Source organism: Ambystoma mexicanum, chromosome 5p, assembly GCF_040938575.1.
Source record: "Ambystoma mexicanum isolate Mex_15411 chromosome 5p, UKY_AmexF1_1, whole genome shotgun sequence".
NCBI lineage: Eukaryota > Metazoa > Chordata > Amphibia > Caudata > Ambystomatidae > Ambystoma > Ambystoma mexicanum.
The window spans coordinates 277,135,305-277,150,256 of record NC_090930.1 but is presented as its reverse complement, the minus strand read 5'-3'; the positions used below and the strand labels follow the sequence as shown (position 1 = coordinate 277,150,256).

Here is a 14,952-nt window from a genome sequence, read left to right as displayed (position 1 = left end):
CCTTCCATTGGGCCCAGCTCATCTACTATCGCAGCAAGAGGGCACAGTCATCCACCCCGCCCTGCAGAGGTTAGTTCTCGCAGCATGGTTCCTGAACGGGTCACATTGAAGCATCTGCGTCTTTCATAGGCTAACCTAGACATCATTCAGGGTGCTAGGAGACATGCTGCTAGGAGCCATGCTACTAGGAGCCAGTACCAAAGCAGGTGGTCTAGGTTTTGCCACTGGGCTGAGTCTAAGGAGGTCGATCCTCTAACTTGCATGTCGGACGTCGTGCTATCGTTCTCTGCACACCTCCCCACTCGGGTGCAAATAGATACCTGCCGCACCTACCTGACGACCATTGGAGCCTTCCGGAACTCAGGAGGAGGAGGTTTTTTCGTCCTCCAACCCGGTGGTTAAGACATTTGGTGGGTCTTACCAGGTTCTACCCACCTATCAAGAAGCCATACCCCGTGTGGGACCTCAACATAGTGTTGGGCGCCTCGGCGCATAAACCCTTTGAGCCAATGGCGTCTGTGGACATCAGGCTGGTCACCATTAAGACAGCCCTCTTTGTGGGTCTTACGTCTGCATGCCGGGTTAGCAAGATCCAAGCTCTTGTGGTTTCCGAGCCTTACACTACTTTTCATAGGGACAAGGTGGTGCTTAGAACGCATCCCACTTCTTGCCGAAGGTTCTTTCATCGTTCCACCTAAATTAGGAGATGGTGCTTCCCACTTTTTTTGCGGACCCCAAGGACGATGCTCAGAGGGTTCTGCACTGTCTAGACGTTAGGTGCGCTCTAAAATTCTACCTGGACAGAACCAAGAGCTTCCATAAATCTGAGGCTTTGTCACCTTTGGCAGGTCAAAGCCAGGATATCGGGCTTCTAAGGCCTGCATAGCAAGATGGATGGTTTTGGCTATTAAGGAGACCTATGACTGGCAGCACAAACTGCTTCCAGCAAATATGCATGCCCACGCTGTCGGAGCCAAGGCCACGGCAATCGCTTTCCAGAGACCCGTCCCGTGGCAGGTCATCAACCCTCCCTCCTACACCTCTGTGACTTTTCATGATCATACTGACACTTTACGTGCTTACTCAATCTGAAGATGGCTGCCAGAGGAGGGGCCTTTAAGTGAAAGTATTTTTGTTTTCTTTTTTTTTTTTTGAGGATTCCCAGCCTGATGACAGGGAATATTCAGTATTCATGAGCATGTGAATACTTGCCAGACCCATGATGGAGAACAATAGTTAGGGCTGCAGGCTGTGTAGCATCCCCAAGGAAGGCTATGGAATATGTATAGCACACTGGGGAAGAACGTGTATCTTCAGTGCCACAATTCTCCCGGTCCGGGATATTCCTTGTTTTGACCAATGGCTCGGTTCTGAGAATGTCACAGAATACTTTGGGGTAGTTCACCTGGTATTGTCTACTTTGCTGTGCAGCTATACTAAAGCCCAAATAATATTATATATAATCTGTTCCCCATGTGATATATGATTTGGCATTCATAAAGTATCTGTACACAAGTGTTTCTAGGTGCCACAAAACAAGGAAGACAGTGGTAAAACAGGACAAACGATCCTACTAGGCCTTGTCATTCGGATCATCCAAGTGCAAAAAGGTGCAAGGGTGGGAAAAGTAGAGGGGGGATTGTAGGGGAAAGTGGTTATGGCACCATGGCTCTGAGTAAGCGCAGCACGTTTCTTTGCAAGTGAAGGGGGCAGTAGGGGTTAGTTTACAGCCCCTAAATGCACGGTGGGCCGCAGGAAGACTGGTTAAGCAAGTGCATGGTACCCTGCGAGTCTTTGAGGGTACCCAGGAACCAGTCAGGGCAGACAGGAAGGTTAGCAATGAAAAGGGTGGGAAAGGGCAGTGGAGAAAAGGAGGTCTTGAGCAGCTTCTGGATCTTCAGGTGGTCCGGCTCAAGTTTGAGAGGGGCACGTGAACTTAATGCTGCCCGTCGTCATGATGTTCTGAATATTCTGAGACTACCAGCCCTTTTTGATTCATTGTAATGGACTATGAATCTGGTGGTCACCATGAACCCTTTAGCACCTCCAGTAAGGCTGGGAGAGGGGGACACTCAAGTATATCAATACGTCTGCACTACCTCCTAACTTCCCTTTCCTATCATTAGCGCTTATTTTATTGGCAAGTGGCTCCTTGGCCAATGCAAGGATTAATGGAGACATGGAGCAGCCTTACCTGGTCCCCTTTTGAGGCTGCTGTTGGACTGGTCAGAATGCCCTCAGCCGCTCCTTCCCCCCCAAGACCCCTGTTAGCTAATATTCAGGATTTGTCAAGAGTTTTACTAAACAATCTGTCAGATGGATCTTCAAGACCTTATAAAATTTAACAAAAGACCTGTCTAATCCAGGAGCTTTATTTGGGGATCTTGTTACCTCATCTTTCAATATGGGACCCTCTTGCTACTCCTTTTTCGATATGGGTAGCCCCACTGGGCCAATAAAAGTGTTGTGTGGTCTGATCCCATTTCTCCTCACACATGTCAATAAATTCGGAATTATCGCTTTCTTCCCACTCTGCCCCCCAACCAGCCTCGGACTATTCCTAATTCGGAATTCTTTCTTCCCACTCTACCCCCCAACCACCCTCGGAATAGTCCTTTGTGCCTGGGTGTGTTTAATCATGTGGGATAATAGCTGGTTGGCCTTGTCGCCTAGGGGGCAATATGTCTGTTCAGCACCCTCTCAGGTATATAAGCTGTACGTTTCTTTAGGTGTGCTTCTAGTTTGGCTCTTGCTATCCTCAGCTGTCTTTGTGCCTGTAGGAACCTGATCTTTGAAGTGTTTTTCTTGTCACATACTACTACTTCCATCACCTACCCCTGCTCCTAACAAAGGCTGTGGATTTGTTAATACATTCTCCCCGAAGGGCGACTTTCATTGTATCGCTGTAAGGTAATGAACGAGAGGGAAGCAAGGGTAAAGGCACCACAGAGCACCACGGCAAGGAAAGGGTGGGAAGCCGACTGGAGGAGGGACAAGGGGGAGTGACGGATGGCTGATCCAAAGAATCAGAAGCACAGAGGGACTGACGGTGCTTTTTTCTATTGTCCCCAGGTGATGCGAGCGGAAGAAGGGGAGGACGGCGGTTTCTTGTGGGCGTATTGAGGCGAGCAGCTGCGATGCACTGAAGAGAGAAGAAAGAGCCCAGTTGGGCCAAAGCTGTGAGGAGCCGTTGCGTTCATGAAGCCCGTTGGGCTGCATGAGGGAGACGCTGTATAGAAAATAGCCCCGTTGGGCAATTTGAGGCTGTGAGGAGCCGTTGCGCACCAGAGCCCCCTTGGGCTATGTGAGGGAGGAGCCGACTGGACCTGAGCCCCGCTGGGCGGATGAGTGCCGAAGGAGTGTTCCGCTCCACCCGTTCCGTCGTCTTGTCTGCAGCGACGTTCCAGGCTGAGAAGGGGAGCGGGATAGCCAAGACTCGCTCTGAAGCAAGAGGGAGCAGAAGAAGCGAGAGTGAAGGTAGGGGAACATCCAGAGCAGGAGAAGCGTAGACCGGGATTTTTGTCCATTCCCTTCCTCCTACCTGGCACAACCTGTCAGACCTCCAGGGCTGAGAGACATACAAACAAATAGCTCGAAGAAGGGCAAGGCTATGGGAAAAAGGGGGGAACCAATGACAGTCTAACCTCCTTTTCCCCCTATCTAAATCCTGAGGGAGACCCGGCAAATGGGGAAAGGGATAGCAGACCTCCGGCACACCAAAGGAAGGTCGGCATAGAGAGAGAACCGACTTTGGGTACGACCTGAGCATCCCCAAAGGATTGGGGGTTGAGAACCTTCAAAAAAGATTACAAAAATAAAAGTTGTTAAGAAGGCAAACCAGAGTGTTGTCCTTATTTCTATACCGCACCTGTGTTCCCTTACCCAGGGAGATTCTATGAAAAATATTCAATATCTACGGTTATTCCCCTCTTAATGGCAGTCTTTTAGTACCTCGTCGCTCAGTTGCCAGGGAAGCCTACTATGGAGATCAATGTGTCTCACTCTGATTGATTGAAATACTCCCTGGAGCAGGATCAAAAAGTGCTGTTACGCCAACCGTGTCCCAATGAACACAAGGATTAAGCAGCAGGCCAAACGTCTATCCAAGAGAAGTTCTGTGTACAAACAAAAAAGTGTGTGTGTGTGAATTCTCACTGGATGTAAAAATCTCCATATATCCACAGATCCCTGCTCCTGCATAAGCCTGGTTAGCGTAGGGCTTTCGTAAAGTATGCTTGATCCAGCATTGCTGGTCTCTTTTGTTGGGTTTGGGACCATATTATAATCTCCACCTGTAACTGTGGCCCTCTGCAAAAGCAGCCACCTCTGGGATTAGGTCCAACATGAAGCAGTCCTGTGCTTCATTTGGGGCATAACAATTGAGATAAGGTGATCATGAAGTATCTCCCTTTCTCATCTTTCTTTATAGAAAGCCTGGTAAAGGGAGTACCTCTTGTAATTAAGACGTACCCTCCCCCACAAGAATTGCAGTGGAAACCTTTTGGTGTGTAAACGATATTCATCCTTTGGGAGTGAGTCTCTTGGAGCACTGCAACATGGGCCAGATGGCTTTGAGACGTGCTATTATACTAACTTGTTTAACCTGTGAAGGCACCCACACATTTTAAACAATCATGACTAATTCTTAAGCCAGAGAAAGATTTATATGGAAAGGCACTTTATAGTCAACCCTGATATTCAGCCCTATAGCCCTGTTACACAAGTTCCACGTCCGCAGGTGCCACCACAGCCTTCATTCTCCACCTCCAGCCAGTGCCAGTCCAGAAGACTGTCATGCCAGTTAGGTTCGTTGTCTAATCGCAAGACGAAGATCAGGTAACTGACGAGGAGCAGCTTTCACCATCAGTGAAGGCATCACATGAACACATGCATTAGAAACTGATTTAAAAATCTTAAACAACATACAGCTTAACAGCAGTCCTCTGAGAGTTAAAACGGGCATTCCATTAGAGCTAGATGTCAAGAAGTCACAGAAAATATGTTCCGACAAACTTAAAATTGGACACGCAATTCTGTATTGTCCCGGAAGAGAAGTTGGGGATGGTGAGCCAAACCATTAGCATTTGTTGCAACATCAATTATCGTCTTCAATGCCGTCCTCCAACACACATTCCGATAAGGAGGAGAAAGCTAAAGCTGCAGTCTGCAAACTTTTTTCTTTTGTCTAAACAGTGCTCTGTTGGTTAACAAAGAGGGGTTTGTTCTGCCGTGTACAATTGTAAGAGCGGGACTACTTTCTGATTCTAGTATGCCCAAATAATTTCTATTGTGTCCAAGGAAATACAAAAACACTGTAAATGTGAAAATGTACATGAAGTAGTTCAGACAGAAATAGGTATTATATACAGCTTATGAGTTTATTTTGCTGCTGGGTGCATTTGGTAAATCATGCAACCGTATTTGTTAATACAAGACTGTTTGTACCGAGAGCCAACACAGAATGCGAAACAAATTTTACATTCAGAGATACTTGGTTAGCCCTGTCCACACATCATTGTGATGGCCAAATTAATTGACAAAATGCGATAAAACAAACAAAGTAACCTTCACCATTAGTGACAAGTGATTATCGTGTGTTCAGATGCAAGACAACCCAAAACAAACACATTAAATGGAAAAGTTCTTGGTTGTCTGTAGCCAGGCTAGAGGGTGACCTAACACGTGGTCGACGTCTAGATTTGGATCAAAAGGTTTTTTGGGACCAGGAGAGGTATGCAGATATTGGTCCTAAAGACGTTTCGGCTGGTAGCCTTCATCTTGGGCCTGGAATAGGTCTCCCTAAAATAGAGATACGGGGACACTATTAGTGTCTGAATCAAGGGTAAAAATCTGTTGTTATAATTAAAAAACACAATATATTCCAAGAATATGGTACACCACAATAAAATCGGGGGCAAGGGAGAGACAGAACTGACCTTGGGGGCTGCAATGCTGCAAGATTCTATGGATTGTTTATGCCACCCAAGACAATTAGGGTGCGGAGTTGGCTGGGCTTCTGGGCGTTGGTTGACAGGCTGTGAAGAGCTGCAGGGGTCGGAGAAGTGTATAAAAGTCAAAAACATGTAGTTCAGGATATTATGGGCTGTAATGGTTGGGGAGCGAAAGGGAAACGCTCACCTTACTGGGTATTTACTATGCCCAGAAAAGATGCTGGAAAATCAAAAGAAGCCGGTAAGTGGGCCAGGGTCAGCAGACGTCTGACTTCAACTTGAGAGTTGCTGAAATTGGGCCGGGTTCGTTGTCTGGTCTGTATTAGTAAGAGAGAAGTACATAAGAATTAGGGAAGGCGAGTGAGCGAGCTCGGTATATTGTGTAAGTAAAGTGCCACAGAAGTAACAGGAGGTTCTGATTACCTTTGGTATTGTTCAAAGTAGGCTGCAGTCTGGCGAGTGAATTCGCGTAGGCAGCTTGCGAGCAAAGCGTCTCGTTCACATGGGGAACTGGCATTAAGTGGAGAAGAGGCCGTGCAGCGGTACTTGGTGCGCATGCGCACCGCAGGTAGTATTCAGCGATAGCGCATGCCTGTACCTGAGCTTCTGTAGCGTTACTGAGTGAGCCTGTCAGAAGGTGGGGATGCTAATCGCTGGCGCATGCGCGTTTGGGAAACTCGGTGCACATTGCTGTGAGTGGTATTCAGCGATCGCGCATGCCTGTACCTGAACCTCTGCAGCCCCACAGAATGAGCCCGTCCGGAGGCGGAGACACTAATCGCTGGCGCATTCGCGCCCGGGAAAAGCGACGCACACCGCTGTAAGTGCGCAAACCGGACAAGGTCCTTGTGGTTTATGTAAGTGGCAACAAACTACGGGAAACAGTTTTTTACTACATACTATGAAATGAGCCAGGTTGTCACCATTCGTGATCTCATCACGAAGACAGGAGAGTTCATGAGGGGTAGCAGACAGAGAGTAAGGTCAAAGTTAATGTGTTTATCTGCGGAAATGTATGGGATCTATCTCATTGAGGCCGTTAGTAGTGCTTTTGAGTTTAAATATCCACCATGCTTCTTTGTGGTTAAGTGAGTTGGTCACGTTATTTGTGTTTGCAACTGTGTCTGCTATCCACCACAGGATATCATCCGGACCATGATGGTTTTCGATAAAATGTTCTACCATTGGGGCAGATGTAGACTTGCAACGGATTCGAGATCTATGTTCTCCGATCCTTTTGTTGATTTGTCGGGTAGTTTGCCCCACGTAGCGAAGCCCACAAGGACATTCAATAATGTAAACTACATTGGCTGTTTTGCAGTTGGTAAACTGTCTAAGTTGCCAGTCTTTTTCACCTATTCTGAATGAGGACATTTTCTTGGTGAAGCGGCAGACCGTACAGGTGCCACAGGGATGGTGCCCCCTTATTTCCCGCATGTTCCAGAGTGTGGATCTTTGTGACTTCTTTTGTAATCTTGCATGTGAAAGCATGTCTTTTAGGTTCTTGGATCTTTTGAGCGCCATTCGGGGAGGTTTCTCTTCAGGCAAGCTCAATTGTACCAAAGGCCAGAATTTTTTCAGTAAGCCTTTGATTTTAGTTGTGTCCGGGCCAAAAGTAGAGACAAAGGTGAGGATATTCTCTTGTTCTAGATTTTTGACTCTGGGTGTTAGCAGGCTTTCTCTTGGTGTATATTTTGCTCTTTTTATTGTCCGCTTAACAAGTTTTTTGGGGTATCCTCTTTCTTGAAGCTTACTTTGTAGCTTGACGGCATGATCTTGAAATTTTTCAATTTCTGTGCAGTTGCGTCTTAGCCTTAGGAATTGTCCATATGGGAGGTTATCCCTTAGATTTCTTGGGTGGTGGCTTTTGTAGTGAAGCAGAGTATTCCTCTCAGTCTCTTTTGTGAAAAGATCACACTGTAGTCCCATATGGACAATTCCTTTTCACAAAAGAGACTGAGATGAATACTCTGCTTCACTACAAAAGCCACCACCCAAGAAATCTAAAGGATAACCTCCCATATGGACAATTCCTAAGGCTAAGACGCAACTGCACAGAAATTGAAAAATTTCAAGATCATGCCGTCAAGCTACAAAGTAAGCTTCAAGAAAGAGGATACCCCAAAAAACTTGTTAAGCGGACAATAAAAAGAGCAAAATATACACCAAGAGAAAGCCTGCTAACACCCAGAGTCAAAAATCTAGAACAAGAGAATATCCTCACCTTTGTCTCTACTTTTGGCCCAGACACAACTAAAATCAAAGGCTTACTGAAAAAATTCTGGCCTTTGGTACAATTGAGCTTGCCTGAAGAGAAACCTCCCCGAATGGCGCTCAAAAGATCCAAGAACCTAAAAGACATGCTTTCACATGCAAGATTACAAAAGAAGTCACAAAGATCCACACTCTGGAACATGCGGGAAATAAGGGGGCACCATCCCTGTGGCACCTGTACGGTCTGCCGCTTCACCAAGAAAATGTCCTCATTCAGAATAGGTGAAAAAGACTGGCAACTTAGACAGTTTACCAACTGCAAAACAGCCAATGTAGTTTACATTATTGAATGTCCTTGTGGGCTTCGCTACGTGGGGCAAACTACCCGACAAATCAACAAAAGGATCGGAGAACATAGATCTCGAATCCGTTGCAAGTCTACATCTGCCCCAATGGTAGAACATTTTATCGAAAACCATCATGGTCCGGATGATATCCTGTGGTGGATAGCAGACACAGTTGCAAACACAAATAACGTGACCAACTCACTTAACCACAAAGAAGCATGGTGGATATTTAAACTCAAAAGCACTACTAACGGCCTCAATGAGATAGATCCCATACATTTCCGCAGATAAACACATTAACTTTGACCTTACTCTCTGTCTGCTACCCCTCATGAACTCTCCTGTCTTCGTGATGAGATCACGAATGGTGACAACCTGGCTCATTTCATAGTATGTAGTAAAAAACTGTTTCCCGTAGTTTGTTGCCACTTACATAAACCACAAGGACCTTGTCCGGTTTGCGCACTTACAGCGGTGTGCGTCGCTTTTCCCGGGCGCGAATGCGCCAGCGATTAGTGTCTCCGCCTCCGGACGGGCTCATTCTGTGGGGCTGCAGAGGTTCAGGTACAGGCATGCGCGATCGCTGAATACCACTCACAGCAATGTGCACAGAGTTTCCCAAACGCGCATGCGCCAGCGATTAGCATCCCCACCTTCTGACAGGCTCACTCAGTAACGCTACAGAAGCTCAGGTACAGGCATGCGCTATCGCTGAATACTACCTGCGGTGCGCATGCGCACCAAGTACCGCTGCACGGCCTCTTCTCCACTTAATGCCAGTTCCCCATGTGAACGAGACGCTTTGCTCGCAAGCTGCCTACGCGAATTCACTCGCCAGACTGCAGCCTACTTTGAACAATACCAAAGGTAATCAGAACCTCCTGTTACTTCTGTGGCACTTTACTTACACAATATACCGAGCTCGCTCACTCGCCTTCCCTAATTCTTATGTACTTCTCTCTTACTAATACAGACCAGACAACGAACCCGGCCCAATTTCAGCAACTCTCAAGTTGAAGTCAGACGTCTGCTGACCCTGGCCCACTTACCGGCTTCTTTTGATTTTCCAGCATCTTTTCTGGGCATAGTAAATACCCAGTAAGGTGAGCGTTTCCCTTTCGCTCCCCAACCATTACAGCCCATAATATCCTGAACTACATGTTTTTGACTTTTATACACTTCTCCGACCCCTGCAGCTCTTCACAGCCTGTCAACCAACGCCCAGAAGCCCAGCCAACTCCGCACCCTAATTGTCTTGGGTGGCATAAACAATCCATAGAATCTTGCAGCATTGCAGCCCCCAAGGTCAGTTCTGTCTCTCCCTTGCCCCCGATTTTATTGTGGTGTACCATATTCTTGGAATATATTGTGTTTTTTAATTATAACAACAGATTTTTACCCTTGATTCAGACACTAATAGTGTCCCCGTATCTCTATTTTAGGGAGACCTATTCCAGGCCCAAGATGAAGGCTACCAGCCGAAACGTCTTTAGGACCAATATCTGCATACCTCTCCTGGTCCCAAAAAACCTTTTGATCCAAATCTAGACGTCGACCACGTGTTAGGTCACCCTCTAGCCTGGCTACAGACAACCAAGAACTTTTCCATTTAATGTGTTTGTTTTGGGTTGTCTTGCATCTGAACACACGATAATCACTTGTCACTAATGGTGAAGGTTACTTTGTTTGTTTTATCGCATTTTGTCAATTAATTTGGCCATCACAATGATGTGTGGACAGGGCTAACCAAGTATCTCTGAATGTAAAATTTGTTTCGCATTCTGTGTTGGCTCTCGGTACAAACAGTCTTGTATTAACAAATACGGTTGCATGATTTACCAAATGCACCCAGCAGCAAAATAAACTCATAAGCTGTATATAATACCTATTTCTGTCTGAACTACTTCATGTACATTTTCACATTTACAGTGTTTTTGTATTTCCTTGGACACAATAGAAATTATTTGGGCATACTAGAATCAGAAAGTAGTCCCGCTCTTACAATTGTACACGGCAGAACAAACCCCTCTTTGTTAACCAAGTGATACTAGCCCAGTGTTCTGTCGTTTGTGGGCCTTCCCTCCAGTTACCAGTAAACAGTGCTCTGTACCTGCTACAAGCAAATGAGGATTCTAGCCTTGCTGCTTGTAATTTGGCGATTATGGAAGGAAATGGCAGAATTTGCTAATGACTTAACATCAGACGAGTAATTTCTGGTACGCATTACAGCGAAACCGATGGACATGCTGGTCTGCTGCAGGGCCTACTAAACAGCAGCTAGTGCGATCTGTCTAGGCCTTGACAATTGTTGGGGCATGTCGTTAAAGAGTACACAATTTATTCTATTAGAAAGTGAAACACCTCCCCTTTGATGGCCTTCCTCCTTTTAACTTAACCTCAAATGAGTTGACGAAGGAAAAAACAAATGTGCTAACTGAAAAATCATTGTCATGTAAGCAGATTTATAAAACAAGTTAATCAGATGGCTAGGCAAGAGGTGGAAGCAGTCTTCCATCATGTGTATTTGAACATGTTGGCTGGCGTTGTCATTCTTAATTGTTTGGGCATTGCAATCATTGCAGGTAAATTGTATGGGTTTGAAGCCAGGTAGAATCTGCAGGCAAGCATTGTATTTGGATAAAGTGGAGGTTAGTTGAAGCAATGGCATGTTAAGCCTGCTATGCATATTGAACAACTTAAGGATGTGTGGCCAGTTGTAAAGCCCATCTTTATTTCCATTGATGTTTTTTCATACTTGCTGGGTTCCATGTATTAGACTTGTGCTTGAGCATTTGGACACAATGCACAGTAAATGAAAAACATTTGGCGCATAACATGTCCTGGCGAAAATGTAATTTCACGGCACTGCTGTAATTGAGCTGTTTTACAATGGATGCAAGTATGTCTGTTCTTAGCCGAAATGTATTGCCCTAGAGGTAAGGGGGCACCTGAGGACTGAATTGCTTGCAAACCATTTCTTGCAGCCAATGGTGTATAAATTAGACAGTTCTCGCTTCCTTTTTTCTATGAGATGGGTATAGCCAACAAAGTGTGCATTTTTTGGGATTGGGGTTCTTCATTTGATTGTTGGCCACCATCTGATTAAGTAGTCTCGTACCTGGTGAGAGTTGGTGAGCGTTTTTGAGGCAGAGATAATACCGTTAACAATTTGCATGAAGCCATACCTAGAAGGATGGAGTTCCTAGCCCTCCATATCTCATTGTCTTCATGGTTTTAGAGGTTGAGGCATATAGCATGTCCCTCGTATTCAAGGGAGATAAACACACTTATTCTGCTTCTCAGTGAGAAGGTCGACTCTTGCCCTTTCTGCTAATCCTTTATTAATGTATGTTTCCACTGTTCTGTTCCCCGAACCCGTTCATAAACTGGGAGATAAATGTTTCACAGGCTACTGCTCTCGTGTTAGTAGACCAAAGCAAGGAGTTGGGCTCTTCATAGTGGCCACCTTTGCTAACAGTACCCGGCATGTAGCTCTGTGTTACCATTTGTCGCCCAGTGACGCAACTCATTTTTGGTGGCATTTTCTGTTTGTCAACCCTGCTTAATAGATGTGGAGTCTCTGAGGAATCTCACTGAACCGTGGTCCTGAGACGTCAGTATTTTGATGATGGATGTGTGCATATTAGGTGCACATTAAGGGCTTTAGAGTTATTGTCCTAAAATGCCTGTCTTTATAATGTTGCTACGTTGATACCAATAACATGTAAGTGCATTGTGCTTGGATGAGTGAGTCGTGACAGCAGAAGATTTTTTTTACATTTTTTACATTTTTCCCTGTGCTTAATTAGGGTTGTTTAGAGAAATAAAACTAACTTTTCTGTTGATGTAAATACATATGCTGGTGTTATTGGAATCTAATTGTGGTCTGCTGTTTTCTCCTAAACAGTCATTACTGGATGAGCCAAACCCCAACAGTCCAGCAAATAGTCAAGCAGCCCAGCTGTACCAGGAGAACAAGAGGGAATATGAAAAACGGGTTTCTGCAATAGTGGAACAGAGCTGGCGTGATTGTTGACCCAGGATGATGGATATGAACACTCGGGTCATGAGGAAAATATATATGAAGTGTTTGAGTCCTAATCCTCTTCTCCTTGCATCATTGCATTTACTTTGTTGAGAAAAAATGGCTGTTGTGCTGTCACCATTTCCCTGCTGAAGCTTCTTTTCCTCGGACATCAGAAAGCATCCACTTGAAAGTCGAATGTACTTTACCTGGGTTACTTGCAAAATAGTTACTTGATGCGTTTCCAGTTTTCTTTTGTCCTCCATCTACTGTTTTGGGGCAGTATTTTGTATTTCAGTAATTTACATTATAAGCTTTTAATTTTAATTGTGTTATACACAGTGGTGCTTATAAATGTAGCTTTACAAAGGGTTGTGTAGAAATATGTACACTTTTACATGCCCATTTTAACTGACATTACGAAAGCATTGATCTGCCCCACATATTGATTTCGTCTATGGTTGTTTTTAGTCCCAGATTATATATTGCGTCAGCAGGAATGCACCGCTTTGTTTTTATTTCAGTCTTCCTAACTTTAATGGCCTCTCTCATGATTTTTTTTATGTTCTCCATCTTTTCCATGATCATTTAATGTAATAATGTTTGTTTTGGGTTATTGCTGGTTCAGTTCTGCGACTATTACTATTATATTTGAGAGTTCATATGATACGGTTAATTCATTGAAAAGTTGAAGGCGTCTGATAACATTAAAAAAGCTAACATGCACTGTTTTTAATGTTGGTTCAAACCAGTGTTGCCGCAGCTACATTGGAATGATGCATGCAACAAACAGGCACAGGTTTCCTTCAGAGTGGTTTCGCTATGAATCCATTAAAACTACAAAATGTGAAAATGCAATGACAGTCATTTGTGGCTTTTCAAAGTCCGAGACTAGGGTGTAGGATTCACTCCTAAATCTGCACACATTTCCCGCTCTTCTCGATTTTGTCATATCTATACAAAACCTGCATGATTCATTTTTCAGCATTCCTAAATCCAGAAATGCTTTTTTAGGGTTGATTTATTTTTTGGATGCATTACCTTCAGTACTGATGTGGGATGATACCTATTTATGTGTATTGTCTGACGGTGCAGTGTCTGTTTTTGTTCACAGTATAGGTATGAATATTTAAAAAGCATAACTTTGCACAAGTAACCCATGTAAGAAATTGTACGTTTTCTCTAAAACTTGTAAATAAAAGTGTAATCTGGAAAGAATTTAAATAATGTAAATCTCATCTGGATATGTCCTTCAACTGCCAAAGGCATCGTTTTCTGTAGATAAATATGTAAAAAAAAAAATTGGACAACTTCAAATTATTTTTTCTTACAGACTTTTGGTGCCAAGGGTGCACTTCACATGAGACCATTTAACAATATTGATTAAAGTCGAATTCTTGCTCTTTAATAAGATATTTTTCCACCACCCCCAAATCAGTTTTTCTTTGGATTTCTTGGATTCACTTAATGTGCTGTCTGACTGTTCTCTGCTCCTTTAAAACAATGTTCTACTCAACCATGTCCGTTTGGGAAGGAGGGGATTCGTGGTGGTGACGAATGAATAGCTTGTAATTGAGGACTTCATTTATAGGGTGTCGGACAGTATTCCATCACCCAAAATCGGCAGAAGACCCAACATTTTTAAATTCAGATAAACTGACCTGGAATCGAACAACGTCCACATTACTAGCAGATCTTAATAAGCCACACAAAACCTCTGAAAAGCTATAGGCTTTATGGCTTTTTTAATTTACACAATTTTTGAGACAAACCATGAAAAGATGTCTAGCTTCTCAGCATTTAAGCAGTACGTGTGGTTGTTATCCTACCATCTGACGTACATCACACTGCTCACCAGTTTCCCATGGCTGGCTGCCAGAGGACCTCTACTTAATTCTTGCCAGGATAACCACAGGGTCTCATGCCCATCCTAGATGTGCTCCAAGGTGACACCCATGAAAGAGACGGCACAAACCAATAAACACTCATCTAGGCAGTAAAATATATGGTCATGGGAAACAAATGGACTAAAACCTTCCAGTGCAGGTCTACCAACACTGTTGTATTAGTCTGTATAGCGTAGAAGAAAATGCCACTTCATGCAGAAAATAACCTTACCAAATCAATGTGACTTTAATCTCACTTTGACATGTGCTTACGATTGGTTTTGGGGACAGTGATACTAGCATGATATGACCATTTATTTATATCGTGCCCATACACAAGTGTTTCAGGGTGCGATACCATACATTTGAAGCGTCCTTTTTAAGGTACGTAACAAAGCTATCTCATTGGGCATTTGTTTGTCCACTTTGCTGCTGCTCATAAATCAAGGATTGTGAACAGGGTTGTTGGTCGCAACAACTCAGACTTACGCTAACTGGCCACTCGTTGAGCTGCGTTCCTATCTAATGTT

At 44.3% G+C, this 14,952-nt stretch overlaps 1 protein-coding gene across 1 annotated transcript in view; it reads left to right on the top strand.

Moving 5' to 3' along the window:
* The window catches only part of UBE2A (ubiquitin conjugating enzyme E2 A), a 297,203-nt gene extending 283,440 nt beyond the window's left edge, over positions 1 to 13,763 (top strand). Inside the window, exon 6 of the mRNA XM_069612709.1 lies at positions 12,420 to 13,763. Coding sequence (XP_069468810.1) covers positions 12,420 to 12,548 — 129 coding nt within the window. The 3' untranslated portion in view covers positions 12,549 to 13,763. The remainder of the gene's footprint in view (positions 1 to 12,419) is intronic.
* The last annotated feature ends 1,189 nt before the right edge of the window (positions 13,764 to 14,952 follow it).